Here is a 26,710-nt window from a genome sequence, read left to right on the forward strand (position 1 = left end):
CGAAAAAAACATTACATTAGATCTCCTCCTCGCATCAAAACTGGCGGCAAGATTTGGGGGAACAGACTGGTAAGACCGCAAAAAGCCCACGCCCCAACAGCTACGGTGATTTTGCTCACCAGCACACTTAAAATTTCCTCCACAAAACTTCGGGCCCTACGGTCTTCACAAATGGAAGAGTCAATTGTTGAAATCTTTCCATCACAAAAAAGAGAAGAAGGTAAGATTAAACAAACGAAACGAAAATTATGAAACCATTTCCAGGACATAAAAATACTAACACTTGTTCACATATTACAAATAAGTGTTTATCAAGCTAACTACTTCCGCGAAGGGAGAACCCCTTGTTTCAGCTGGTCCGCCAGTTTCCACACGAGGGGAGCCACTGCCTTTTCCATCTTGTCTAGCTCATCATCAACATAAACAGGCACAAAACCATGACTCATTACCTTCAGGTTGATCTCTTGATTGTAATGGGAATGGGCGACGGCAAAGGCTTGGGTGATCCCAGCATGAAAGGCGTCCTCCTCAAGTTGGCCTACCCGTGTCGTGATTCCCACGGCACGAGCTGCAAGCGAGCTGGATCCTTCTGGCTATGCCACCTCCAGGGCGTCGGTGACCACACTGATGGTAGTTTGCAGAAGGTCATGCTCGTAGCTTTTGACCCGGAGGATCCCTCACACCTCGGCAAGCTCCTTCTCCAACCTGGTAACAACATTCTCAACGTCCAACCTCCGGCTCACTGCATCCCCAAGATCCGCCCGGAGGAAGTCAGCCACCCCACGTGCCTCGTCGTGCTCCCGGATGGCCTAGTCCACCCTCTGCTGCAATGCCATGGACCTCTCCTTAGCCTTAAGCTTGAGATCTTCCTCCATCTCTAGCTCTGCCAGGAGCTCGCCAACCCACTCACTGGCCGTGGCGTCCTTCTGTAGTAGCTCGTCCCGCTCCTTTCGAAGCCCAATGGTTTCCTCCTCGTCCAGCTTCACCCTCGCCAATAGATCCTCAAACATTCCATTAGCCTCCTCCACATCTCGATGTGCCTCGGCGTCCCGCTGCTATACGACAGCAAGTTGCATGCCTACATCTCCTCGTAGCCTTGCCTCCTTAGTAAGGCGGTACCATTCCACCTTTTGCTCACGAAGGAACCAGGACTTGTCCCGGCTATGAGCAACAATGTTCCGAAAAAAGACCATAATTAGAAGACTCGAAAAAATGTGAAGAAAGAAGAAAACAAGCGAGAAGATCAAGCGGATACCTGGCCAGAAGGAGCGAGGATTTTGCGCCAAGCACCAGTGGCCTCATTCAAGGCATTCAACGCAGCCGAGAACCCGATGTCGAGGTTCTCCCGCTCCAGGCTCTCAGCAGCATCGTCGAGCGAGAATAGAGCCAATGATGGGTCCTCGGCGGCCATCCACTGGAGCAGCGGCTCTCCCCTCACGGGAGAGCGGTTGCCTCTCGACAAAAGGGCCAATGGCGGCTCCCTTTGGGTCCTCCCCACCACCGTCATGACGACCGAAGACCCTCTGGCCATGTCCTCCTCCATCCGACCTACCCCGGGCACCACAGCCTGGACCACCGGTGGTGTGGATTGCGCCGCCCCCTCGGACACCACCACGGCAGTATCTGACCTCGCTGGGATTATCGTGGTCGCGGCCACCTCCGGCTGGGCCCCTGGCGGTGCGAGCTGCGCTACTCCATCGGACGCCACTACAGCGGCATCCGACTCCGCTCAGCCCACATCTGGCGCCGTCACATGGGCTGCCGGGGGCGTGAACTGCGCCACTCCATTGGACGCCACCGCGGCGGCATCCGACTCCGCCCAGCCCACGTCTGGCACCGTCACATGGGCCGCTGGGGGCATGGAATGCGCCACCCCCTCGAACACCACCGCGGCCGCATCCGGCTGCTCCCAGCTTATCGCGGTCACGGCTGCCTGCTCGACGACCACCAAGGGCACGGGTGCCACCATGGACGCCTTCGGACCAGCCAACGAGGCCACAGCGACAGCGTTACTCCTGCCTGGAACAGGGGTGACGCCGGGTAGCATGATCCATCCCTCCTGAAGGGCAAGGCTCTTTCTAGGTGCCGGCCCCAAAGGGTGGCCCCGTCGCAAGAATCTGCAAAATAGAAAAAGAGCATAAGGTTGGAATGGAAAAATAAAGGGGGAGAACGAGGGGAATCAGCGACATACTCTAAAGCTTTCAATCGACGGGTACATTTCGGGGATGAACCCCTAGACCCCTGCTCCAATTCATGTGGGCGGGACCATTTCAAGCCTACCCCTGCTCTGACGTAGGGGGGCTCGTCTCTCTTGCCTCTAGGGGCATGGCACTAGAGCCGCTCCTCTCCATCGGCTCATGGGGCACGGCGCCAGAGCTGCCCCCCTCCATCAGCTCATAGGCCATGGCATCGGAGCCACCCCCTTCGCTAGTACCTCAAGGACGGCCTCGGATCCGCCCCCTCCCATCCACTAATCCGCTGCCGGCACCCCACGGGTGACGGTGGATCCTCCGGCTCCCGCCGGACCTAGAGGTAGGCCCAGCTCTGCTGTCCTCGCGGACTCATTTCCCTCCACATGGAATGGAAGGGGTCCCTGTAGGGACGATGAGTCCTCATTCACCAGGTCACCCCAATCCACGCCGGCTACCATCTCATCATCATAGTCATCATCATCATCGTCGTCGTCACTACTAGTCTCCTCTCCTCGATCGCGAGCTTGCTACTTTCGTATCGCCTTCTTCTTCATGAGCTCCCTCGTCTTCTTGTCCCAACCGGCCAGGGCACGGTTTGCTGCCATCTAGGCTAGGTCCTTCGGTAGCGAAACTGGGCTATTCTTAAAGAACAGTCCCCCCCGGCTAAACCCGCTATCCCACAGTTAGCGTCAGAGGATCGAAAATTTCAAGCGAAAGGAGGAGCAAGGGAAAAGAAAACTTACAAAGTCGACAAATCCCGGCTCTGGCCGCATCGAGGGATGTCTCAGCACTGGATACACAAAGTCGAGGACGGCGCCAACAGAGTCCTTCATGGGCTCCATCGCCTCCTTAATACGTTGTGCCACCTCGGAAAGAGGGAGCGCGCCATCAGCAAGCATCATCCCTTTGAACGACGCTTCAGGCACCATCTGATACAGGGGAAGCGCGTGCACCATCAGCGGCGCGGCCCTCCTCGCGTGGTAGGCACCAATAATCCCTAACCCCTTCACACCCCTCTCCTTCAGGGTTCAGAGGGCAGCGAGAAGGCCGTTGAGGTGCTTCTTTTCCTTGGCCTAAACGCCCCATCCCCACGACTCCAGGGCCTCCAAGATGTAGTGCCCAGTGAAGGCTGGCAAGGGAGCGGTGGCGTCGTTCTTGACGTAGAATCATTACGAATGCCACCCCTTGTTATAGGTGGTCAGGCGCATCAATGGATACGCCCCGCCCATGTGCTGTGGAGGTGGATGCTGGCGCACCCCACCGGCGCGTGCAGATCCTCCTTCCCGACCTGCCTCTTCACGAGATTAATGGTAAAGAGGTACCGCCACAGGTCAAAGTGGGGATCGATCCCTAAGAACCCCTCGCACAGAGCGACAAACGCTGCAATATGCTGAATCCCGTTAGGGGTAAGGTGTTGAAGCTCCACCCGGTAGTAGTCCATCAGTCCCCAAAAGAACTGATGGGTGGGCATGGCGAATCTCCGCTCGTGGAAGTGGGCGAAAGAAATGACGTACCCTTTGGGTGGCTCCGGTTCCGCTTCTTCACCGGGAAGCCGCCACTCCACGGCAGCGGTCAACGGGCGAAGGAGGCCTTGGTGGACGAGGCCCTCTAAGCGCTAACGAGAGATGTTGGATTTGTACCCTGGGTTCATTGAGACGGTAGGAGCAGCATGGGGAACAAGGCAGCAGCGAGATTAACGACGGAGGCCAAGGACGCGAAGGCGAGGAGGCAAAATGTGGAACCCTAGGGATGAACCTCATGGTTTTATAGGGGCGATGGATGCGAGAAGGGCAACCATCCCCCTCGATCTTTGAGCCTGCCACGCGCACCGCCGTGTCACCTCGTGGGATACGCGCACACGATCCCTATCCCTTCCCGAAAAATTGCGCCGGACGGTTTGCCTTCCCCCGGCGGACTGGGACTCTCTATCCATCAAGGGGACATGGGTGAAGGGTCAAGATGGCGGACTAGAGGGGGGATGAATAGTCTTTTCTAAAATTAATCATGTTGGCTAACCAAAACAAGTGCGGAATTATAACTATCGGTCTAGCCAAGACTACACCCCTCTATCTATGTTCTCTAGCACCTTGCAAAGATACTAATTATGCAACTAAGGTGCCGGGCTAGCTAGAGCTCTCCTAAACAATTCTAGGAGCAAGGTTACACAAACCTATGCCACTAGTACTTTAAGCGACAAGGGAGCTCCTACACATGCTAGTAAGCAAAAGCACAAAGCTAACTAAGCTCACTAGCAATGCTCAATAATAAGGCAACCAATGCCTAATTAGTGAGCGCAAATACTTAGCTACACAAACTAAGCAATGTGACTAACAAGGTTACTAAAACCAAATTAGCCATGCAAGGGAGCTACTTCTATGCTACACAAGCTATCTAATTACAAGAGCAACTACACAAGCTTAATATGTATAAAAGTAATTGCAAGCTTGTGTAATGGGGATGCAAACCAACGGGAAGAACAAGATTGACACGATGATTTTTCTCCCGAGGTTCACGTGTTTGCCAACACACTAGTCCCCATTGTGTCGACCGCTCACTTGGTGGTTCGGCGGCTAATTAGCATCACCCGCTAAGCCCACACGTCGGGCGCCGCAAGAACCTACCCCGGAAGTCAGGGTAGCTCAATGACATGCTTTACTAGAGTTGCTCTTCGTGGCTCCCGCAGGGCGAGCACAAGTACCCCTCACAAGCTCTTCTCCGGAGCCCCGCACAAGCTTCTTGCGGGCTTCGACGGAGACCACCACCAAGCTGTCTAGGAGGTGGCAACCTCCAAGAGTAACAAGCACCACCGGCTTGTAACTCGATCACCTAGTGCCACTCGATGCAACCTCACAATGCAATCGCACTAGAATCGCTCACTCACACAGTCGAATGATCACTATCAAGTATATGTGTGATGGAGGGCTCCCAAGCACTCACAAGCATGGACACTAAGTCCCTTGAGGTGCTTTGCACCAGCCATGGCCGAAGGCCACTTTTATTTATAGCCCCAAGGGCTAAACTAGCCGTTACCCCTTCACTGGGCAACGGTTGCGCCGACCGGACGCTCCGGTCGAGTTGACCGGACGCTGGACCTCAGCGTCCGGTCGCCCGTAGATGGCCATGTGTCTCGGTTCCAATGGTCACTTGACTTGACCGGACGCAGCAGCTTTCAACTAACTGGACGCTGAACCCCCAGCATCCGGTCGTTTCTAGTAAGGTACCGACCTCGACCGGACGCGTCCGGTCACACTTGATCGGACGCAGCCCAGCGTCCGGTCACACTCCAGCTTCTATGTCACCGTACGTTAGCCTGACCAGACATAGCCAGCTAGCGTCCGGTGCTTTCAGACCCAGTGTCTGGTCAGTTGACCGACGCCAGCATCTTCGCGATTAACTCGTTTTCACTTCTAACTTCTTCACCCTTGCTCCAATGTGCTAACCACCAAGAATTTGCATCTGGCGCAATAGAAAATAGGCATTCCATTTTCTCGAAAGCACCGAATGTACACCACCATGTGTATGTGTGTTAGCTTTTCACAATCATTTCCCAAAGGATGTTAGCCACTCAACTTGCCACGCCACTCGATCCTAGCGACGACGCAAAGTTAGATCACTCGAGTGGCACTAGATGACTGATATGCAAACAAGTTTGCCCCTCTTGATAGTACGGCCATCTATCCTAAACCCGGTCATAAACTTCTCTATACACCTATGACCGGTGAAATGAAATGCCCTAGGTTATACCTTTGCCTTGCGCATTCCATTCCATCTCCTTCAATGTCGATGCAACACATGCACCAACATGATCAACAATGATATGATCCACTTTATATCATCATGTGATCATATTGGTTCATCGATCTTGACTTTACTTACTCTTCACCGTTGCCATTGTCCATCGGCGCCAAGTCTTGCTCAAGCTTCACCACCACGCGGTCCATCACTCCAAAGCCTTCGACTTGCCCTTTACGCTTGCAACCGGTCCATCAAGCCAAGTCTTGTCTTGATCTTCTCCACCTTGATCACATGACTCAATGTCATGTCTCATGTGCATTTAAGCTCCTTCATCATCATGTGTGTGAACTTTGCAACATCTCCAAGCCATTTTCACCTTCATGGCATATGTTGCTCACACACATGTACCTATGGACTAATCACCTATGTATCTTACATAAACACAATTAGTCCACCTAGGTTGTCACTCAATTACCAAAACCAAACAAGGACCTTTCAATGGGTCATAGAGCTTTTCCCTCCGGCCCACCTAGGGTCCTGAATCCAAAGACCCATCCCAATGAGGGATAGGCTCGCAAACTATTAAGACTCAAGGGTGCAACCGTCACCGGGGCCTCGATCCGCAGTCAGGTCCTAGCTAGGCCGGCACTAACTGAAATATCCTATCGATGAAAAACCAAGTCTTTCAGCCTTACCCATGAAGGGTCTGATACTACCCCCAGGTGATTCTACTCAAATCACCCAGGGGCTCGGGGGGCTACACCCATCAGGTGCGCCCGTGCGCACCCTCTAGCAAATTAACTCCGACGAAATCAAAAACACCCCCGAGCGATTCTGCCTGAATCACCCGAGGGCTCGGGGGCTACTATCAGGGACCTAACACAGAGGTACCCCAGGAGGTGGAACCAATAACCATCGAACGTTAAAAACTCCCGGACGGACAAGGACGCTGCTGCTTTCCTTGTCCAAATAATGGGAGTTTGGTTCCACCTCGCCCGACGCCCTTGGGCTAGCCCCTCCTCGCCCGAGGGCTAAGGGCTAGACTTTGCCTTGCCCGACCCCCGAGGGCTAGGCTCGGTCTTGCTCGAGGGATAAGGGCCAGCTCTGCCTCGCCCGAGGGCTTAGGGATAGACTCCGCCTCACCCGACCCCCGAGGGTGGGCTTCGCCTTGCCTGATGTCCAAGGACTGGTTTCATCTCACCTATCAACCTCTCCCCGCCCCCTCATGATGATAGGTACAGAGTAGGACAAGATGTTCAGGTCAACCGCGGCTTCAAGGACCATACCCTGCGCTCCGATAGGAAAAGTACTGCTAGGGAACGATGGGATAGGTGCTTTAGACCCTCCTAGGCATAGCAGAGCCTAAAAAGTGTTATGAGTGCATGCTCTTCGCCCTACAAAGTTGTAGGCGCTGCCTTCAGCTCTCGGACACAGAACCCGACGTAGACATACGACAACCACTACGGTCCAGGAAAGGACTCGCTTCCACCACAAATGATGGATGTGCTGTCACCATGTTATGGATCCAAGGGAGCGGTGCCCGCTCCATAGCCCCTTGGATCCACCAGATTGGAGCACTCGCTTTAGCCTCCGGACACCCTCTTCGATCGGAAGGCCTTGCCCACAACGCTACTTTTGGACCCTGACCCCGCATCCCTCCGATGGGGACTCATAGAAACCAGAAGGCGTGCGGAGCAAGGCTAGGCAAGGCTCATAAGTCAAAACTACTATACCAGAGTTCATACCCTGCGCGAAGCAGTACTCTGTAGCCATCCTGACATTCTATAGTGGCATCGACAGTATTATAGGTGCTTACCATCCTCTCGCACCCGCCGGAATGGACTACAAGGCTTGGTAGACGTGAACAATAAGGCTGGGTAGCATACGCATCCTTGCCCTCTCACTTGTAAAGCCGTCCCCTTCATCTATAAAAGGGGGTGTGCTTCCTCCAATAGAGAGGGGGAGAACTTTTGGACAACACAACACACATCACACACAGTCAAGCTGCTAACAAGCTCTTGGCATCCTTTCGACCCTTCCATCAGAGACTTGGGACCAGTCCCTCTCTTGACCGTTTGTACCCCCTACTATGAACTGTTTTCGGTGCTAATAACACGAGCAGCAACAGACTGGACGTAGGGATATTCAGCCCGAACCAGTATAAATCTTGTGTCCTTTAGTGCACCATCCGAGCCTAACGCGCATCACTATAAATTTACTTGCCGGTGCTTGTATGAAACACTGACACTGCCGTCACGCGTATAGCATGGAGGAGAGATGAAACCATAAGCTGAGGAAGCCCAAGTACTGAGGAAGCCCAAGTACTGTGCATATCCTAGGCATGTCCATTTACGAAACCACGGGCAACGACACAGGTAAGGCACAAGCCGGATGAAGAAAGGAGAAGGAAGGAAAACACAGGACGCAGGCCCACGGACGCGAATCCAGGTCGGGTGTACTGCCAGTGATGACCCTGCCACGTGGGTGGCGCACGCCTGCCTAGGTGTGGCGCAGGGGGCAACTGTGCTGGGGCCGTCGCTTCAGAGGCCACCCACGGCGGTGCGCCGCCCGCGTAGGGGCCTAACGTGGCCGGCTCGCCCATCGCTGCTCCGGAGCCACCAGCGTCGGGGAGGAGAAGAAGAGGACGCCCACGGCCGCTCCGGGGGCGGCCCGCGTCGGGGTAGGAGAGGAAGAGTGCGAGGTACCGCCAGATTGAGGCACCAAGTTTCATCGCCGCCGTCGCCGACGGCGAGAAAGAGGCAGCTAGGGTTTCGTCGAGCACACGTGGACCGGCGGGATGAGGCAGCGTCGGGGGAGAGCAGGGGCTCGGACGCGGCCGCGGCCACCAGCGTTGGACGGCGCACCATGGCGCTGTGCCGGGGGACACCACTGCGCCGCGCACAGGGTACGAAGAGCCTCGGCGGTCGCGACGAGGAGCGAGGAGAGAGCGAGAGCGCGGAGAGGAGAGAGAGGAGGGTAGGAGTGGAGCTGCTGTCGCCTGTCATTTACATGAGAGAGAAAGAGAAAGGAGCATCATTTTATATGAGAGGACCACGGTGGAGCCCAGCTCTGCAAAGCAAGCAAGGCCCCAGCAGCATGCATGCACACGTACTCATATACGTGTCGACCACCATGCTAATTAGGCACCGGTCATGCATGTCGAGAATTCATCGTCCCCTGCTATACGCCACCGTCTATTTGCGTGCCGGGTACGATCACTAGAGAAGCGATATTTCATCGAATACGTTCACTTGCTTCATCTATCTACTACCGAATACACGTAGAAAGACCGGTTATGGCGCGATTCATGTGAACGTGGAATTTCTATCAAACAGAACGTACGTAGAGCTGTAAGGCCGCCTATTCGACGTGCCTTGGTATCGTAAATCCTCTAGTCCACAAAACAAATCCCCGATCTACTCCCTGGCCCTAAGCCAAACCCAAATTCCCCACCCCACGCCGCCACCGCCATGGGAAGAAAAGGCTCCTCGTCGTCCTCCGAGGCCGCCGGCGGCGGGAAAAAGGAGAAACCTATGTCGGTATCCGCCATGCTCGCCTCCATGGACGCCCCCGCGGCGAAGCCCAAGTCCTCCAAGTCGGCTGCGCCGTCCAAGGCCAAGGCGAAGCCCTCCAAGGCGCCGGCGTCCTCCTACATGGGCGACATCGACCTGCCCCCCTCGGACGACGAGGACGAGGAGGAGGCCCAGCGCGCCGCCGCCGCCAAGCCCAAGGCGGCCCGCGCCGCCGCCGTCGACCTCAGCGCCGGCGTCGCGCCATCGCAGAAGGACGCCAAAAAGAAGGACAAGCGCGAGGCCGTGGCGGCCGCGGCCGCCGAGGCCGCCAGGCAGGAGGCGCTCCGCGACGACCGCGACGCCTTCTCCGTCGTCATCGGCGCGCGCGTCCCCGGCGGGTCGTCCGCCGCCGGCGACGACGGCGGCGTCGACGACAACGTCAGGGACATCGTGCTCGAGAACTTCTCCGTCTCCGCGCGCGGCAAGGAGCTGCTCAAGAGCGCCTCCCTCCGGATCTCGCACGGCCGCAGGTACGGCCTCGTCGGCCCCAACGGCATGGGGAAGTCCACCCTGCTCAAGCTCCTGGCCTGGCGCCAGGTCCCCGTGCCGCGGAATATCGATGTCCTGCTCGTCGAGCAGGAGATCATTGGCGATGACCGCTCGGCCGTTGAGGCTGTGGTCGCCGCTGATGAGGAGCTCACCGCCCTCCGGGCCGAGCAGGCGAGGCTCGAGGCCTCTAATGATGCTGATGACAACGAGCGGCTCGTGGAGGTGTATGAGAAGCTGAATCTCCGGGACTCTGATGCGGCCCGGGCCCGAGCGTCCAAGATTCTCGCGGGGCTGGGGTTCGATCAGGCGATGCAGGCCAGATCCACAAAGTCCTTCAGTGGTGGCTGGAGGATGCGTATTTCGCTTGCCCGTGCGCTCTTCATGCAGCCAACGCTGCTGCTCCTTGATGAGCCGACTAACCACCTGGATCTGCGAGCTGTGCTATGGCTGGAGGAATACTTGTGCTCGCAGTGGAAGAAGACATTGATTGTTGTGTCCCATGACCGCGACTTCCTGAATACAGTGTGCAATGAGATCATACACTTGCATGATAAAAGTCTGCATGTCTACCGTGGGAACTTTGATGATTTTGAGGGTGGGTATGAGCAGAAGAGGAAGGAGATGAACCAGAAGTTTGAGGTGTATGAAAAGCAGATGAAAGCAGCCAGGAAGTCTGGGAGCAAGGCCGCACAGGATAAGGTTAAGGGTCAGGCGCTGTCCAAGGCTGCTAAAGAGGCAGCGAAGAACAAGGGGAAGGGTAAGAGTGCTGCAGATGACGACGATGACCAGAAACAGGTGGCTGTGCCACAGAAGTGGCGCGACTACAGTGTTGAGTTCCATTTCCCAGAGCCTACAGAGCTCACACCACCACTCCTTCAGCTCATTGAGGTGGGGTTCAGCTACCCTGGTAGGCCAGACTTCAAGCTCTCAGGTGTTGATGTTGGCATTGATATGGGAACACGTGTAGCTATTGTTGGGCCCAATGGAGCTGGGAAGTCTACCCTGCTTAATTTGCTTGCTGGTGATCTTACCCCAACTGAAGGGGAGGTAAGGAGGAGCCAGAAGCTGAGAATTGGGCGATACTCACAGCATTTTGTTGACTTATTGACAATGGAGGAAAATGCAGTTCAATATTTGTTGAGGCTTCACCCAGATCAGGAGGGAATGAGCAAAGCAGAGGCTGTCCGTGCTAAGCTTGGGAAGTTTGGGTTACCTGGACACAACCATCTCACTCCAATTGTTAAATTATCTGGTGGGCAGAAGGCCCGAGTTGTGTTCACTTCTATATCAATGTCTCAGCCTCACATACTCCTGCTTGACGAGCCAACGAATCACTTGGACATGCAAAGTATTGATGCATTGGCAGATGCACTGGATGAATTCACTGGAGGTGTCGTCTTGGTTAGCCACGACTCACGATTAATATCTCGTGTTTGTGAGGATGAGCAAAGGAGTGAGATATGGGTTGTGGAAGCTGGGACTGTGAATAAATATGACGGCACATTTGAGGATTACAAGGATGAACTAATGGAAGAAATAAAGAAGGAAGTTGAGGAATAATGCTGCTCCAAGTTAGTTGTGCTTTCCTGTTCTTTTATAGAACAGGCTGTTTTCTTGAACTGAAATTGCATGTACTATTAGTGAGTTTTCTTTACTCTGGTTTGCAGAGTACTCATATTCATATGGTTACAACTCTGGAACAATATGAGACACGCTTGTTTTATGTTATATACAAGAGAACCTGAGAATATGGTATTATTTATTTGTATCTTTTGTTCCGACATATATGTGACTGGACTGGAGCAGTACTTCTCAATCTGCCCTCAAGATTATAGAAGCTGAACAATCGAATACCCTTTTCTTTACCTTTAGCATAGCTACTCTAGCAGTAAAAGCTTCTTAGAGTAAGAGTCAGCAGAAGCTGTCCATCTGGGAAGGCCTGTTTCTTTTTTCCCTGTGGTGTGAGGAGCAGCTTTAGGCCTCTTGTGAAGTTGGCAGACTGGCTTTTTATTGGGTAGACTAGCTATCTGAATTCTAGTTTTCGACCAAATTATCTGCAGTCTGATCAACTAAATTTTTGTAAGTAAAAGGTTGAACTTCTTACCTTTTTAATATTCTAAATTATTGTGGCTTGTTTGTAAGATGACCGGGTCAATTTGCTTTTTTCAGAACTAAAATTCGTTGAATTGCCACCTGAACTCTGCATAAATACTTCTCTCAGCTTCTTATTTATTTCTTATACAATAATGACATAATGTCTCAGATCCAGTGCTGCTTCTTTCTATGAAGTTGAAAATCCAATAGGCCAATAGGCTTCAATAATGCACCTGTTTGACTTAGCAGCACTAAAGGTTCCATTACTGGTTCAAATTTGAATTTGTGTTTATGTACAGTAAAGGGCAGACCCAGTGCCAGAGGCTCCCACATGAGTGGGGTCTGGGGAAGGGAAAAACCGAGGCAAGCCTTCCCCCCGCAAAATCTGCGGAGAGGCTGCTTCGAACCCGTGACCTGGTGACTCAGTGAGACGGCTCTCACCACTGCACCAGGCCTGCCCTTCGTTTATGTACAGTAACAACTTAAATTTATCTAGCTGCAAAATCAGCTTGTTGCACTTTGCACATGAGAACATACGTCTTAGTTTCCCATAAACTGTAGTAGATTGTGGGCATAAAGCTTATAAAGGTTCTGTTCACTTGTTCGTCACATCTTTTTTGCTCAAATATACTATTAGTTCTTGTCATCATGGTTTACCCCCTTGAGTTTCTTGGACAAGATATACAAGTTGTTCCATATCCCCTTTGTTTATTTTCATTAATGATTGGAATGTGGGAGCAGCTCATCATTTGTTGTCAACAGCATGAATATCCTCCCTCTGCGCTTTGTCTTCACAAAAGCGTTTATATTTACCACTTGTTTGCAGATTCTGGAAGCACTTAACAGCAAAGAAATGGTAAGAAGAATTTTTGCAGGAATCATTAGAAATATACTTGGGGATTCTTTCCTAGTATATCACAACTCAACATGTTTTAGCAAATAACAGCATCAGCATCAGGGCATGCTCATCAAGAAGCAAAACTAGACTTCGGATGCAGCTTGCGCCAGCTGCAGTAACGATCTTGTGCTACTCTTACTCCTTGTCTCTTACTACTAGTCTAAAATAATCTTGTGGTGCTCTTACTCCTTTTCCAAAATATTTTTTGATTATAACATTGACGTGGTCTCTCTAAGGTTTGATACACTAACTGTGCATTTCTATTAAAATATGTTATTTCTGATAACAAGACACCTGTGAAAGAATTTCATGATGTAGATGGTAATATCAAGGCATTCTAATATATTGATGCACAAAAGTATATTTTTTGACTAATATGAACCAGATGGAATACATACAATGGTTCCGCAAACTACAGACCATTTCAGCTCGTTATGATTTGAAGTGATGAGCTATCTATAGCTAACTTTGTACAGTAAAACATGCACACCTTTTGACCTTTATATACTTTATTATCACCACCACCACCACCACTTCATAAACATTGGTTAGGGCCAGTTTAGTTCACAAATTTTTTTGGCCAAAAGCAAAAATTTTGGCGTTTTGGCATTTGGGAACTAGACAGGCCCGAAAAATTTTGGGCCAAAAAATTTTGCGAATTCGGCCAGCTATGGCCTTGGCCTGCATGCCCAACTCTATCCCTCCTTCCCGCAGCAGACGTCGAACCCTATCCATTCAGCTTGCTCACCCAACCCTATCCGTGCCTCTCTCGCCGTCTCCATCGCAACGCCGACGCTCTCGTCCTCGCCATCCCAGCGCCGCCGCACTCGCTCCATTCCATTGCCGGCGTTCAGATCCACCGCCTCCACCTATAGATCTACCCCACCGTCGTCCGGATCGACAAGTTCCTTTGCGCGGATTCGATGGCAAGACATGGCGACGACTTCAATGGCGAGCCCGCCGCATACGGGGACGCCGACGCCGGCTTTACCCTGGATTTCTTGGGTAATGTCGGAGCGAGCCTCGTCTACAACGACGCTCCGGGTTCCAGCACGTTACACGCCGCCGTCGGGTCCAGCAGCCACCAGAACCCCAACGAGCAGATGGGCCGGCTTGACCTAAACGGCGGCTTCGCCGGCATTTACCAGCAGTACGCGGACCACATTTAAGGAGCCCAGGACGTCTTGCCTCCCGTTCGCGTTCCGAGGGCCGGCGTGTCTCGGAGCCTCAGTTTCCGACCGCCTAGCCACGTCAGAGTAGGTGGAGCTACAGAAGGCGCTGCCTTCGATGGTCCGTCCGCATCTGTCGGAGGTGGCTTCATCTCTCCTCTGCCGCGTCCAGGAAGCGGTTCAATCCGTCGACGGGCCGGCCGCCCGCGTGCACGGGGGCCGGGGCCAGCCATCCACGACGACAATTTCGATGGCTCCTACGTTGTCCCTAACCCAGCAAGCACCTTCTCTGATGCATGTCTATTGTTCAAGTATGATGATGTATGTTGATGTGTTACAAGCTCAGTTAGATCATGTGTATTGTTCAAGTATGATGATGTATGTTGATGTGTTACAAGCTCAGTTAGATGCATGTGTATTGTTCAAGTACGTTGATGTATGTTCATCTGTTAGAAGCTCAGATTATAAATTGTTCATGTATGCTGATGTGTTAGAAGCTCAGTTTTTGAATTGTTCTTGTATGCTTGTTAGTGTTAGCTGCATGTGTATTGTTCAAGTATGTTCATGTATGTTGATCTGTTAGAAGCTCAGTTTATGAATTGTTCTTATATGCTTGTTAGTGTTAGTTGCATGTCTATTGTTAAAGCTTGTCAGTGTTTATTGTTCAATATTATTGTCCCTCTTCACCGTTTAGGTTTAGAAGCATAAAGCAAATTGGTTACCAGACAACATAGAGAAGTTTTGTGACTGCTACCTTGCCGAGATACATGCTGGGAACTGTCTAGGAGGATAGATGAACAAATTTGGGTGGAAGAACGTCGCTCGGAGGTACTATTTAGCATCAGGCTTGATGCATGACAGAGAACAGCTTCAAGGCAAGCTGAGGACACTCAGGAAAATATGGACATTGTGTGACAAAGCACAAAACCACACTGGCTTAGGTATAGATGCAGATGGAAAGATTCATGCTTCTGACCAATGGTGGAATGACAATGCTCAGGTAATTTGTTCTATAGGTTGCTCTGTTATTAACAAATGTTAATTCCCTAATTGATTGACAACTACATCGGTCTATATTGTACAGGGTGACAATGATTTGTTGAAGATTAGAAGGGATGGTGTGCCTGCATACTTGGACCAGCTGCATGGCATGTTCAAAGGAAACACAGTTGATGGCACAACCTCCTTTGTTCCTGTTGCAAGAGAGACCATTGACTTGAATGATGATGATTCTGATGAAGAAGCAGGACAAGAGCAGGAGGATGAACTGACCCCTATGAGTGTTGGAAACAAGAGGACCAGCAGTACAAGCACAACTGCATCCAGCCCCAATAAGAGGTCAAAGAGCCCAGCAGTGAGGGCAATGACCATCCAAATGACCACACACAATGACTTAAGCAGAGAGAGGCTACAGTTCTTCAAGGAGAGAGAGAGAGCAAAAGGGAGGAAGTGCTGCAGAGATTAGTTAAGGACAAGTCCTGGAAGATAACAAAGTGCGCCAGGATAGCTCTACAAGAGCTGGGCATCAGTACTACAACAAAGACTTTGTTTTCTGGGTTGCACAAGCTAGTGCAATCAGAAACTGAAATGGACTTCTTCCTTGCCCAGGACACTAAGGAAGGGAAGATGCACGTCATCGAGCTGAATATCCCGCAGACTGGCCTGGTGGACAACTAGAAAACTTAGCCTTATTTGCATGTAGAGCATTTGGTGCAGGGCGTATGAACTTATTGTGTCCTATTGTGTTGTGTCAGTTCAATTTGAACTTATTATGCAGTATGATGGGTTCATTTGCTGTTTTCCTATATTAACTTGTGGAATGGATATATGTGCTGTTTTGAAACTTGATCATGTGGGATGACAGGGAGTGATGCATGGGATTCATGGGTTGTTTGATCAAATGACTGACTTGCTCTTGTCTCTGTCCATGACAGGTTGGTGATGATGATCAAGATGCAAGAAGACAACAATTGTTGCAGATGATATTGGATGATGATGATGATGATGATGAGTTGATGGAAGAGCTAATGAATGATGATGAGTTTCTCCATGGTATGTACCAGTTTGCTGTGCACATTGACAAGTATATGAATAGGACTCAGTATAGGACTCCAAGAGTTAGTGGTTTCCAGTGGGTGCATGATAAGCTTGACAACATTAAGTCTTGTTACAACATGTTTAGAATGACCCCAACAATGTTCCATAGCCTTCATAACTTGTTAGTGGATAAATATGGGCTCAAGTCTACCACTAAGTCCACATCTGTTGAGGCTTTTGGGATGTTTCTTTGGATGGTAGGAGCACCACAGTCTGTTAGGCAAGCAGAGGACAGGTTTGAGAGGTCATTGGGCACTGTTTCAACAATGTTTACCAAAGTTTTGAGGTGTCTGGTCAGGCTTGCTATAGACATTATTAAGCCAGTAGATCCACAGTTCAGAACAATGCATCCTAGACTAAGAAGTACTAGATGTTATCCCTACTTCAAGAACTACATAGGGGCTATAGATGGGACTCATATCCCTTGTGTTGTGCCAAACCATTTGTTTATTCAGCACTTGTGCCGCAAGAGCATCACTACACAAAATGTAATGGTCTGTTGTGACTTCGACATGAGGTTTACATTTGTTAATGCTAGCTGGCCTGGATCTGTTCATGACATGAGAGTGTTCAATGATTCAACAACAACATACTCCGCAGTCTTTCCACATCCACCAAATGGTACGTAGGTACACATGAGTGCAATTGTTCCTTGTTGGTTATGTACCTGTTGCTCATAATTTGTTTGCTGCTGTAGGCAAATACTATTTAGTGGACTCTAGGTATCCTAACCGGCTGGGTTATCTTGCTCCATACAAGGGAACCAAGTACCATCTCCAGGAATTCCGCGACGGGCCCGAGCCACAACGTAAAGAAGAGCTCCTCAATTACACACACTCTTCTCTTAAGAATGTTATTGAGAGGTCATTCGGGGTACTGAAAATGAAGTGGCGGATCTTGCAAAAGATCCCTCCTTATTCACTTGAGAAGCAAGCCTAAATCATTGGTGCATGTATGGCTCTTCATAATTTTGTGAGGACTAATGGCTTAGCAGATAAGCATTTCGGTAGGTGTGACCGAAATGAGAACTTTGTGCCGAGACAAGCTTATGAAAATCAACCTGAACCCGAGGTAGTGGAGGATGAGGAGTGGTCATGCATGAATGCCATCCGTGATTCGCTTGCTAATGCTCTGATGGATCGTAATTGACAGCTTTGTGTGGTTCAGTATATGTTTCTATAGTACAGTGTGTTACGGCTTCTGTGAATGCTTGAGCACAGTCTGTGATGTAATAGGGATGAATAATTGTTGTGAATGTTGGATGAGAAAAGTCTGTTCATTGGCCCCGTTCGCTTGTCTTAAAAATGGCTTGTTCGGCTTCTTTTTTCAACCGGAACAGTATTTTTCTCTCACAACAATTCAGCCGGAACAGTGTTTTTCAGCCAGTTTCAGCCAAGTTTCAGACTAGCGAACAGGGCCATTATATGTGTTTGAATAATTGTTGAATGAGAAAATTCTGTTCAATAATCTGCATGCAACCAGTTTGTAACTGCATGAAAGTACCATGCGTACAGTTTGCATGGAGTCTGCACCAGCAGTTTGCATGGAACACAATTAATGCAACCGAAATCTACTATTCAATGCTGATATCGATGCAAAATTCTTGGCAACTAAACAGCAAAATACAAAAACTTTTGGTGTCAGCATTTTGGTGTGCTGCTACCCCATTTTAGCTTTCATGTATTTGGCAAAATTTTTAGGGAACTAAACTGGCCCTTAGTCATGCTTGTTCCAGGTGCAAAGCCATATCTGTTGACTGTTGTTTCTATTTGCTAGTTTGCTTGCTTCTGGCTGCTTCAACGAAGTCCTGAACTACTACTTCTAGTTTCTATCAGTCTTCTGTGGTTCTGCCCCTGCTGTTGGGCTGGTCCTGCTACTGGATAGTGGATATGTCATGGTCGGCCGCATGTACCGGCGGAGCCGACGGGCCAGGGATGCACGCCGCGACACCGAACGCGCTGAGCGCGCACTGGATGAGCGTGCGGGCGTGCTGGACGCCAGGCTAGGGCCACGCCTAGTGGCTAAGCATGGAAATAGGAGATAGCTTTTAATTAGTTTCCTTTTATGTTTTATTTCCCTAAATTATAGGAGCTGTGGCTCACGTCAGGTTGGGCCTTAGGCCATATATATATATATATATAGTCTGTATTAGGCTATTGAAAAGCAAGCAAGAATTATCAATCCAATCTGCTATCTCTCTCTACTGACTTAAGCCTGCGGCTAGGGTAACTTCGCCGGAGAAGACAACGGACCAAGGCTACGAACTCCGTAGCCGAGGGCCGGCTACCCGGGGGTTTAACGCCCTTGACAGGATACTGCTTACTGAAGTCTTAACTTACGTTTTCTGTGGTCCTCAGTTAAGCCTAAACTTATATCAATTGTGATGTAGAACCTTATGTGTCATTTGTCTTTGTGAGACTAAGCTGTTATGTACTTATGCCTCAATTCTGTTATTTACTGGTGAACTTCTGTCACTTCACACAGGCACTATGATGCAAATATGTGTCATTTGACTTTGTGAGACTAAGCTGTTATGTACTTATGCCTCAATTCTGTTATTTACTCTATCTGGTGAACTTCTGTCACTTCACATAGGCACTATGGCTATGTTTAGTTCCTAAAAAGTTTTCTAAAAAGTGCTACAGTAGCCATCACATCGAATCTTGCGATACGTGCATGGAGCATTAAATGTAGACAAAAAAAACTAATTGCACAGTTTGGTTGGAAATCGCGAGACGAACGTTTTGAGCCTAATTAGTCCATGATTGAACACTAATTGCCAAATAAAAACGAAAGTGCTACAGTAGCCAAATTCCCAAATTTCGCGAACTAAACACAGCCTATGATGCAAATATGCAATATATTTCTTCTGGCTAGGGCCTTGTTTAGTTAGCGAAATTTTTGGTGAAATGGTACTGTAGCACTTTCGTTATTATTTGGTAATTAGTGTCCAATCATAGTCTAATTAGGCTTAAAAGATTCGTCTCGTGAATTTCGTCTAAACTGTGTAATTAATTTTATTTTTTATTTATATTTAATGCTTCATGCATGCGTCCAAAGATTTAATGTGACGGAAAATCTTGAAAATTTTTGCAAAATGAAAGGGAACTGAACAGGCACTGGGCTAAACTACAGAAGCGCAAGCGTGCAGCTGGCCTGCTCCCTGCTATCTGCCTGTCTCTGCTCCAATCAGGAGGTTGGTCCCGGTTTGGTCTGGCAAAACTTCGGTTCACAGATTCCATACACCTTTAAAAGCCAAAAGCATGAAATCTGAGTTCCAAACCTACAAGAAGGGGGCTTGTCTATTTTGCAATGCACAAATGATATGGTTATATTTAAGCAAGCAAAAGACATGAAGATACTGCTATGTGTCTTGAAGAAACGATAGTCTCAAAACTAACTTTAACGAAAGTGAACTTTTCTGTTTTGGACAAGCAAAGGATTGTGAATATCAATATTCATTATTGTTTTGTTGCCTTACGTTACATATTCATTCTGATGCACTCTAGATATCTCGATAACAAAACAGTAATCTGTTGGTGGTGGAGACTAGGCTTGATTAATTGGGTTCTATCTATCCTACCTATATGCTTTATTTTTTTAATCCCTAGATGTATCTTAAAAATTGATGTATTTTAAAACAAAATTTATCTGGAAAAATAATCAAAAGGGGGAATTTAGACATTCTAGAGTTTTGGCAAGAGTTGACGAAAAATAAGTATATCAAAAATCAAAATCAAAATCAAAACTTTATGTCATGCACAAAAGAAACCAGGAGACTTTTCAATAGAAAATAGTCCACAGACCTCAGACATGTTTGGTTGGGCGACCAGGCAAGCAACAACTCTAGGTCATGGATTTTGGTCGGCTGATGGCTAGCCAAGCAGGATTGATGTCTGGCAGGCAGACCTAGGGTATGTTTGATTGGGCGGCCGGGCAATGGCTTTAGGCCATGGATGCGAAGCCACCAACCAACACATGCCCTAATACATGTCAAGAAACAACTTTGAAAATCACCAATGAAATTAATGACAACCAAAATTGGATTTGGGAAGATAGCTGGACTAGGAACCACAATAAAATACTAGCATCCATCTTTACATAATAACATTGTTTGCTGTTGCTAATGTTTTATGTACAGGCCTACTAAGAGCATTATCGGGTAGCAAACTAGTATACTAGAATGGCATTTGGTTGCTAGGATTGCAAATGTTTACATAAATGGAGGAGTGATAAGTTTTTTCCCCAAATCATATTACACATAGATAATTATACATGCATGTACATTTACCTTTATGAACACGCGCACCTCCGGATGACTAAGGCCCCGGACGACTAAGGTCATGTTCGCTTTACTGAAAAGCCATGGTTGAAAGTACTGTTCACTGATTTATTGTGAAAAAAAAACACTGTTCGTTCGCTGAAATAATACGGCTTATAAGACAAACGAACAAGGCCTAAGTTGTGAACTTCAAGATTCACGGTAGATAGAACTTCATTAGCAAAGATTTGTAACTAATGCCTTACATTTGAGTTGCTATGAAACTTAGGCCTTGTTTAGTTTCTCTCTATAAAGTTTACTCCCTGTTACATCGGATGTTTAGACACATGTATGGAGTATTAAATATAGACTAAAAAAATAATTAATTGCATAGATTGCGACTAAATTACGAGATAAAATTTTTAAGCCTAATTAGTCCATGATTTGACAATGTGGTGTTACAGTAAACATGTGCTAATGACAGATTAATTAGGCTTAATAAATTCGTCTCGCAGATTATTGAGGACTTCTGTAATTTGTTTTATTATTACTATCCAAACACTCCCATATGACACCCCGATGTGACATCCTAAACTTTACTTTCTAGATTTAAACACCACCTTATATATAGTTTTATCCACTATTTGGTGTGCACTATTCTGCGACTTAATAATAAGTTTGGACTAATACCAATAAATGCCCCTAGGAGGCTGAAGCCGAAAGTTCTTTCATTTTACAAAAAGTAAAATGCATCGGAGGTCCATTAACTTTCATTGGGGTGTTATCTAGGTCCATCAACTTTAAAACTGTATTTTTTGGTCCATTAATTTTCGTTGGGTGTCATCTAGGTCCATCAACTTTGAAACTGTATTGTTGGTCCATGAACTTTTAAATGGTTCACTGCAGGTCCACGCATGCATGCATGCACGTCGGCTTCGGCCTCCGGTCTTTGCGCGCGTACAACAGCCACTGCATGGACCTCCGGCGGCGCTCCCGTAGTCCACGGACCTCGTCGCATCGTGGCTGGGCACACGGATCACGGCCGCCTCCAGCTCCGGTCTCCTCAGCGCCGGCATAGCCACCCCAGAGGCCGGTCGTGGCTGCAGCGCCGCCACGCGCGTCAGGTGGCGCGGCAGGTCTCATCGTGGAGCTTGTGATGCTGCAGGTGGCGCCGCCGGGGAGGAGCGGTTGTCGGACGTCGACACGACGGCGTCGTCTACGGCCACGCCCAAATCCAGCCTGTCCCGCCTGTGGGCAACCCCACGGCAGCCGCCATCGCTCACGTGTTCGACAACAGGTGCAAGTTCCCTGCCGCGGCCACCATTGACGACCTCCTCGTCGTGTCCATCAGCACAGGGACGTCACCACCTCATGCGCAGGCTACCGTGAGGGGATGCTCATGAGCTGCTCACCTCGTCCTGCGACGACGGTCAAGCTAGGCTTGTGCATACGGCCATATACGGTATACGCGTGGCAAAGCGAAGCGAGAGCAGGCGAGCGAGTAAGCTGAGTGTGCTGTTGGGTGGTGGAGGAGAGCACCTCGGCGTCGCCTTTTATAGGCCGGAGGAGGGGGGTTGGCCGGCGAGCACAGCAACTCGCCTTCAATGGCAGCACTGCAGCGGGCGTCGGCTTGCGAGCGTCGCCTGCTTGCGACGACGGTGGCGCTGAGGCGATGGAGTGTGCAGGGGGAGTGATGGCGCGACAGAGGTGAGTGGAGCAGGGCGCCGTGTGTGCCTTGCTGCAGCGGGTGGCGATGGTGTAGCCAACTTGCTCTGCCGTGGCTCAGGGCGATGGGACGACGCGAGCAGGGGCTGGGTGGCGTGTAGCGGGGGAGGTGAACTGAACGTGAACACGCGGTGGCGAGCTCAGCTGCCTGTGTGCTTGCCTCTTGCTGTGCGCAGGCCTGTGGGCAGGCAGGCAATGTGCACGGCCTCGGCGACGGAGTGTGGCCACCCGCCTGCTGCAGCGCCTGATCCTCTACACACGCCGCCGCGGTGCCGGTGAGCCACCGAGCCTTGCGGCCTGGGCTCACGTGGGCGGGTGGGCACAGCACAGGGCAGCCACTGCCAGCCACTGCGACGGACGCTGGCCCCACAACAAAATACGAGATTAACCTCCAAAAAAACATAAAAAATTGAATTAACCCATCAATTTCCCATGTTGCTACCACTTAAACTCTATAGCTGACATATGTTCTCTCAAAACACATGGTGATACGCTAGCCTGCCGCAATTTTTTAGAGTGCAGTGCATATGCTCCTACTCCTACATGCTAGAAACTAACATCGGCAGAGGAACCACATACTTTATCTGAAGAAAGGGCGTGAGATTAAACAAACACGAGCAAATCTTGTTCCTAGATGATGGTTAGCACATCTTCCTAGACACCAGTAGCAGTACATGCTAACGACAGCCAACCACCAACCCGGCTGTCTCCAAATGCCAACACGAGCTCTCACCCACGATTCAGACTTTCAGAGCCGTGGGCACACGAACTGGGCCGGACAAGCCAGCATGTCAACGTCAACGTCAACTTCAATGAGTTGCTTCATGGAATCATGGGACTCAGTCAGGACGTGGTGCATGCACATTCATGACGGTTTGAACATTCTGTAGTACGTACGAGTCTCGCTGTACAGTGTACTACGAAACAGCACCTTCTGCTGGACCAGACGGTGGCTAGCTACTTCAGGCTGCAGCTGTAGCCGCCGCCGCCGCTGTGCCGCTTCATGGAATCATGGGACGACGCGACGAGCGGTCCATGGACTACGGGAGCGCCGCCGGAGGTCCATGCGGTGGCTGTTGTACGCTGTAAAGACAGGAGGCCGAAGCCGACGTGTATGTATGCATGCGTGGATCTGTAGTGAACTATTTAGGGGGGTGTTTGGTTTCCTGGACTAAATTTTAGTCCATGTCACATCGAACGTTCGGATGCTATTTAGGAGAACTAAATATGAGTTAATTATAAAACTAATTACATAGATGAAGACTAATTTACGAGACGAATTTATTAAGCCTAATTAATCCGCCATTAGCACATATTTACTGTAGCACAACATTGTCAAATCATGGACTAAAATTTTCCTGTAGAAACCAAACACCCCCTTAAAAGTTCATGGACAAAAAATGCAGTTTCAAAATTGATTGACCTAGATGACATCCAACGAAAGTTAATGGACCCAAAAATGCAGTTTCAAAGTTAATAGACCTAGATGACACCCCACCAAAAGTTAATGGACCTCCGGTGCATTTTACTCTTTGTAAAATGAAAGAAACACCTCCAGTGTTATGGTTGAAAGTACTGTTCACTAATTTATTGTGAGAAAAAAATACTATTTATTTGCTGAAATAGTATAGCTTATAAAACAAACGAACAAGGCCTAAGTTGTGAACTTCGAGATTCACGATAGATAGAACTTCATTAGCAAAGATTTGTAACTAATGCCTTACATTTGAGTTGCTATGAAACTTAGGCCTTGTTTAGTTTCTCTCCATAAAGTTTACTCTCTGTCACATCGGATGTTTAGACACATGTATGGAGTATTAAATATAGCCTAAAAGAATAACTAATTGCACAGATTGCGACTAAATTGCGAGATAAAATTTTTAAGCCTAATTAGTCCATTATTTGACAATGTGGTGCTACAGTAAATATGTGCTAATGACGGATTAATTAGGCTTAATAAATTCGTCTTGCGGATTATTGAGGACTTCTGTAATTTATTTTATTATTACTATCCAAACACTCCGATGTGACACCCCGATGTGACATCCTAAACTTTACTTTCTGAATTTAAACATCCCCTTATATATAGTTTTATCCACTATTTGGTGTGCACTATTCTGCGACTTAATAATAAGTTTGGACTAATACCAATAAAAGCCCCTAGGAGGCTGAAGCCGAAAGTTCTTTCATTTTACAAACACTAGTAGAGAAACGACTTTTGATCCACTTCGAAATTTGGCTTTAGTTCTGGCATTTTTTGCGCCCGGGACTAGAGAAATCTTTAGTCCCGGTTGGTGTCTCCAACCGGGACTAAAGGTCCCTGCCCAACAGCTACTGCGCTTGGCACAGTGGCAGGGGACCTTTAGTCCCGGTTGGAGACATCAACCGGGACTAAAGGTGGACCTTTACTCCCGGTTGGAGCCACCAATCGGGACTAAAAGTCCTCCAACCTTTAGTCCCGGTTGGTAACACCAACTGGGACTAAAGCTTGAAACTGTAACCGACAGTCTTTTGAGCCGGGACTGACAGCGTGCTGTCCCGATTGCTGTCCCTTTAGTCCCAGCTGATCCGATGCAACTGAACACGACCAAATCAATTAGTCCCGGCTGGTATTACGAGCCGGGACTAAAGGTATACCTTTAGTCTCGGCTGGTATTATCAGCCGGGACTAAAGGTCTTTTAGTCCTGGGCGTTTACAGGCCCAGTACGCAATATGCTGGAATTGCTGGCCAGTCCCACCTATTAGCACCACCTCGCTTGCTCAGAAGAGTGAAAGCTAACTTAAAAGCTCAGCTCTTGAACCAAGTAGCACGAACTTGAACAGGATTGTACCGCTGATCCTTGACTAAAGGTCCTTCGTACTATAGTTTATATAAAATGTTGAACATTATAAACGTACGTATATTCTAGCAACGTAGAATGCGTATTCAAAAACCAAAACGAATCATCAATTAAAAATAGGAAAAAAAAGAAAATAGAAATAGAAACAAAAAAACCTGGTAGCAGCGTGAAAATAGGAAAAAAAGGAAAATAGAAATAGAAACAAAAAAAAGGAAAAAAACCTTTAGTCCCGGTTGGGGTTACCAACCGGGACTAAAAGGTGGGCACCCTCCTGGCATGTCAGGAGATACCTTTAGTCCCGCCCGGTGGACGGGTGGGGAACCGGGACTAGAGGACTGTACCAGTGAAAAGAGGAACGTTCACGAGCGCTTCCAAATTTATGTGGCCAAACCAAACTCTGTCTTGAATTTGGTTGGCACTTCTTCTGGAACGTACCAACAAAATTTGGTTCATGGGGAACAAGTACAACTGTTTTGTCGCTGTCTAGCCATTTGAGTTTCACAGGACAAGTGACCACGATATCCGTTGCCGCGCGCTGGTGCTGCCCACATAGGACAGAACACACCCCGCCACGTCACCCTCCCACGGCGAACTGCGAGAGCGCGCCTCGCAATCTCCGCCACCGCACGGCCGCACCTTTAGCCAAGCGTGTTTTCCTCTCCGAGTAAGGCTGCGTTTAGTTGATGAAATAAAAATTTTTGATGTCACGTTGAAGGTTTTGAAGGATATCAGAAGGGGTTTTTAGATACTAATAAAAAACTAATTACATTGCTTGTCTGAAAATTACGAGATGAATTTATTAAGTCTAATTAATCCGTCATTAGCACATGTTAGTACTGTAGCGCTTATGGCTAATCATGGACTAATTAGTCTTAAAACATTCGTCTCGCAATTTTCAACCAAACTGTGTAATTAGTTTTTTCATCTATATTTAATACTCTATGCATATATCGCAAGATTCGATGTGATAGTTTGTGGTGAAAATTTTTGGGAACTAGGTCTTGTTTAGATTGCAAATTTTTACAATCTAGACACTGTAGCACGTTTCGTTTGTATTTGACAAACTTTGTCCGATCATAGACTAACTAGGCTTAAAAGATTTGTCTCGTGATTTACAACCAAACTGTGCAATTAGTTATTTTTTTACCTATATTTAATATTACATGCATACGTCTAAAAATTGATGTGGTGGAAAGAGAGTGAAAAAATTTGGAACTTTGAGGCAATCTAAACAAGGCCCTAAACCAGGCCTAAACCAGCACAACCTTGTGCCTGTTTAGTTCCCAAAATTTTGCAAAATTTTTTAAGATTCCCCGTCATATCGAATCTTTAGACGCATGCATGAAGTATTAAATATAAATAAAAAATAAAATTAATTACAATTTACGAGACGAATCTTTTAAGCCTAATTAGACTATGATTGGATACTAATTACCAAATAACAACGAAAGTGCTACAGTACCATTTTAAAAAAATCATTCAACTAAACAAGGTCCAGTTTAGTTTGCAAAAAATTTTGCAAAATTTTTCACATTTCCCGTCACATCGAATCTTTGGACGCATACATGAAGCATTAAATATAAATAAAAAATAAAACTAATTACACAGTTTAGGCGAAATCCACGAGACGAATCTTT

The 26,710-nt window shown here is 48.5% G+C and overlaps 1 protein-coding gene and 1 pseudogene across 1 annotated transcript; both read left to right on the forward strand.

Annotated features, from left to right (window-relative positions):
- Positions 1-9,316: 9,316 nt before the first annotated feature.
- Positions 9,317-11,753, forward strand: LOC136550998 (ABC transporter F family member 4-like). The gene has a single exon (XM_066542593.1). It carries the CDS (start codon positions 9,398-9,400, stop codon positions 11,546-11,548), a length of 2,151 nt encoding a protein of 716 aa, XP_066398690.1. The 5' UTR covers positions 9,317-9,397; the 3' UTR covers positions 11,549-11,753.
- A 3,983-nt stretch (positions 11,754-15,736) lies between these two features.
- LOC136548089 (uncharacterized) lies at positions 15,737-17,395 on the forward strand (annotated as a pseudogene).
- The last annotated feature ends 9,315 nt before the right edge of the window (positions 17,396-26,710 follow it).

The sequence above is a fragment of the Miscanthus floridulus genome, chromosome 4, assembly GCF_019320115.1.
Source record: "Miscanthus floridulus cultivar M001 chromosome 4, ASM1932011v1, whole genome shotgun sequence".
Classification (NCBI taxonomy): domain Eukaryota; kingdom Viridiplantae; phylum Streptophyta; class Magnoliopsida; order Poales; family Poaceae; genus Miscanthus; species Miscanthus floridulus.

Bases quoted from the DNA above. Each gene is read 5' to 3' on its own strand.
- LOC136550998 (XM_066542593.1), top strand. From the start codon at position 9,398: ATGGGAAGAAAAGGCTCCTCGTCGTCCTCCGAGGCCGCCGGCGGCGGG.